Genomic DNA, 2,860 nt, shown 5'->3' on the forward strand with positions numbered 1-2,860 from the left:
TGGGGGTGTGTCTGGGGGGTGGGGGTGTGTCTATGTGTGTCTGTGCTGGTGCTGAGGGAACGGGCCAGCCTGCTGCCTGCCTCTCACCAGCTGCTGCCTCACCCAGGAGAACCGCCGCCGTGCCAAGGAGGAGGTGTCGGCCATGGAGGAGGAGATGGCTTTGGCTGAGGAGCAGCTGCGTGCGCGCCGGGAGGAGCAGGAGCGCCGCAACCCGCTGGGCAGCACGAGGTAGGTGCTGGCCCTGCTTGGCCAGGCGTTGCTGGTTTAAGAGCAGTAGTGAGCTGCCTGGAGGATCCCGACTTCCCCTGGGCACTGCAGTGCCAGGAAAGGTGGCAGGTTCCACTAATGGCCCTTGTCCTCTCCTGGCAGATCTACTAAAATCTACACCCCTGGGCGGAAGGAACAGGGGGAGCCCCTGACACCACGACGCACGCCAGCCCGCTTTGGCCTCTAAGGCAGTAGCGCCCGCTGCTTTGAGGCTTAAAGACTCCCAGGAGCAGCTGAGTCTTAGGAGAGGGCCCAGCACCTCTGATCACTGTACTGTGAGGTGCTCTACAGCTTGTGGCCCAGGAAGGCTTTGGTACTTGGCACTAATTTTGCTACAGAACAGAAAGAATTTTATTTGTTTAAAGGTTGTCAGTTTAATCCTTGCTTTGTTTTGCACTGCTTCTTGTCCGGGAGGCGAGTGTCGGGTGGGGGCGGCCCTGCAGAGTGGTGCAGGGCTGATTCCGTCTAGTCATTGTCCTGTGGAGGCTGGGACAAGGCACAGAACTGCGCTGACCTAGAGGGCCAAGAGCCCAGCCCCGGCGCAGCACTGGCCCGTGCTGCTGCAGAGGCAACTCTCCCATGGCCGGTGCCCCAGGCGGGCAGCCCCGGCCTGGAGCAGGGGCCCAGCCCCATGTCAGGCCAGGCTGTGCCCCCAGTCTCCTGCTCACCTACAGCCGCTCGCGCTTGTGCTCGCATGTTCTGACCACGAGGTACATGTTTTCCTCCTGCCCCCTGCCCCCTGCCCCCTGAAGATGCCTGGTGGGCAGGCTGGGGGGGTGGGGGGAGGCGGGAGCACGGGCAGGCTGGTGGTTGTCCGTCTGTCCCCTGCACCCCTGCAGACAGCAGCAGCGTGCAGAGAGCTCGGCCCTGCTCCCCGTCAGCTCCACACTCTGCTCGCTCTGCTGCTGGATCTCCTGCCCTTGTCTCTCATGTAACTGCCTGGAAACAAGGTGTTAGCTGAGCGAGTTGGTGGGAGGAGGCAGCCCCTGTCCCTCTGCCCTGGTGAGGCTCCGCACTCACATCCGCTCCGCCAGGTGCTGGCTGATGTTGACCAGCACCAGCTCCCTCTCCTTGTGTGTCCGGCTGCTCTTGTGGCGTGCCAGAGCCTGGGAGGAGCGCAGGGTTTCTATCTGGAAAGAACGACACCCGTGACCCGTGTGAGCCAGTGTGGCTGCTCTTCCCAGCCTCTGTGAGCCCGGGACTGGTTCCATGCTGAGGGGCTTCTGGCTAGTGATGGAGCAAAGGGGGCTAGTTCAAGAAGGAGGTGTCCCGCCCTGTTGCTGCCAGACCCACAGCCTCCTCCCTTGGTGGCCTGTGATCTGCTGTCCCCTGTCCTGCCCTTTCCACCCCTCTCCTGCCTCTGGGTCAGGATCTGTCCCTCCCGGGTGCTGGGGCCCCAGCCTACGCTCCCGCCCTTGGGCCATGGTGCTGCCCAGCCCCATCCCGCACCTGCTCCGTGGCCTTGCTGAGCTCTTCCTTGAGGAACAACAGCTCTAACTTGCAAACCACCAGCTCCTCTTCTCGTGTAGCCAGAGCCTGCTGGCTGGCCCAGTGCAGCTGCTGCCAGTGCTGGGCTCGGCTGCTCAGCTCCTGCAGCTGCTCCTGCAGGGCCTGGGCCTGCCCGTGGTGCAGAGGCCGTGAGGGGCTGAGCGCAGCCGCCCGCTGCCCTGCGCAGAGGCCTGGGGACACGCTCACCTCCTGCTTGCTCCGCTCCTGGCACCCCTGCAGCTCCCTCAGCTCCCAGAGGAGCTGCTGCCTCTCTTCCTTGTAGGCCACAGCCTTCGCCTCCTGCTTGGCTTTCTCTTGCTGGGCTTGGGCCAGCTCTGCCTGCAGCGTGGCCGTGTCCTGCGCCTGTGCGTGAAGTTGTGGGGCAGGGAGGGTGGTTGGCCAAGCCCTGGGCAGGCCAGGGCTCCCCCCAGTGCTTTGGTGGGGGCTGGCTGCGTCCTGCGCCCCGTCCCTGCCCTCACCTCTTGCAGCAGCTCTGCCAGGCGCTTTCTGGTGGAGGCTGCTTCTTGCTGCAGGTCATGGATGGTCTCTGTGGCACCACTGAGCTGCTGTAGCCTTTGCTGCTCCCGGGCCCAGGTGGCTCCCAGCTCCTGCTCCAGCCGAGCCACGCTGTGCCGCAGGCCCTGGCTCTGCTCCTGCTCTGCCCCCAGCTGCAGCAAGGGCAGTGCGTGAGCGGGCGCTGCGCTGGGTCTGTGCCCTCTGCTGCTGCTGGTCCCCATTCACACACACCCCCCCCCGCTTTGCTGCAGGGCTTTATTCTCTCCTGGGGGTGCTCCCCCCCACACGCCATCTCTGCTGACAGCCCGGCTGCCCTTGCAGCTCCCCCTGCCCCTGGGTTATCCACAGGGGCAGGGGAGAGCGGGGCCGGGCTGCTGGGGGAGGGTCCCACAGGTCTTGCCCACTCCCTACCTGCTCCCTCAGGGCCTGGAGCTGCTCCTGGCTCCTCTGCAGCTTCTCCTGGGTGCAGGTGGCCGCGTGCATGTGCTGCAGCGCCTGCTCCAGGGTTGCCTGCTGCCTCCACTGCCACCCGCTCAGCTCTGCCCGCAGCTGCGCCGCCGGCTCCCTGAGGCAGGGCACAGCCTCAGCC

The 2,860-nt window shown here is 65.3% G+C and overlaps 2 protein-coding genes across 2 annotated transcripts in view; one reads left to right on the plus strand and one right to left on the minus strand.

The window, feature by feature from the left end:
- DHX38 (DEAH-box helicase 38) overlaps positions 1–645 on the plus strand; it is a 9,771-nt gene extending 9,126 nt beyond the window's left edge. The window contains exons 24-25 of the mRNA XM_026857091.1: positions 107–228; positions 370–645. The gene's annotated coding sequence lies outside the window, so the exon portion shown is untranslated. The remainder of the gene's footprint in view (positions 1–106; positions 229–369) is intronic.
- The window catches only part of PMFBP1 (polyamine modulated factor 1 binding protein 1), a 28,654-nt gene continuing 26,433 nt past the window's right edge, over positions 640–2,860 (minus strand). Inside the window, exons 3-9 of the mRNA XM_026857012.1 lie at positions 2,683–2,853; positions 2,235–2,423; positions 1,963–2,118; positions 1,717–1,884; positions 1,288–1,397; positions 936–1,206; positions 640–753 (exon numbers count right to left, since the gene is read on the minus strand). Coding sequence (XP_026712813.1) covers positions 936–1,206; positions 1,288–1,397; positions 1,717–1,884; positions 1,963–2,118; positions 2,235–2,423; positions 2,683–2,853 — 1,065 coding nt within the window. The 3' untranslated portion in view covers positions 640–753. The remainder of the gene's footprint in view (positions 754–935; positions 1,207–1,287; positions 1,398–1,716; positions 1,885–1,962; positions 2,119–2,234; positions 2,424–2,682; positions 2,854–2,860) is intronic.

The sequence above is a fragment of the Athene cunicularia genome (genome assembly GCF_003259725.1).
Source record: "Athene cunicularia isolate RWA chromosome 11 unlocalized genomic scaffold, athCun1 chr11_part2, whole genome shotgun sequence".
Taxonomy (NCBI): domain Eukaryota; kingdom Metazoa; phylum Chordata; class Aves; order Strigiformes; family Strigidae; genus Athene; species Athene cunicularia.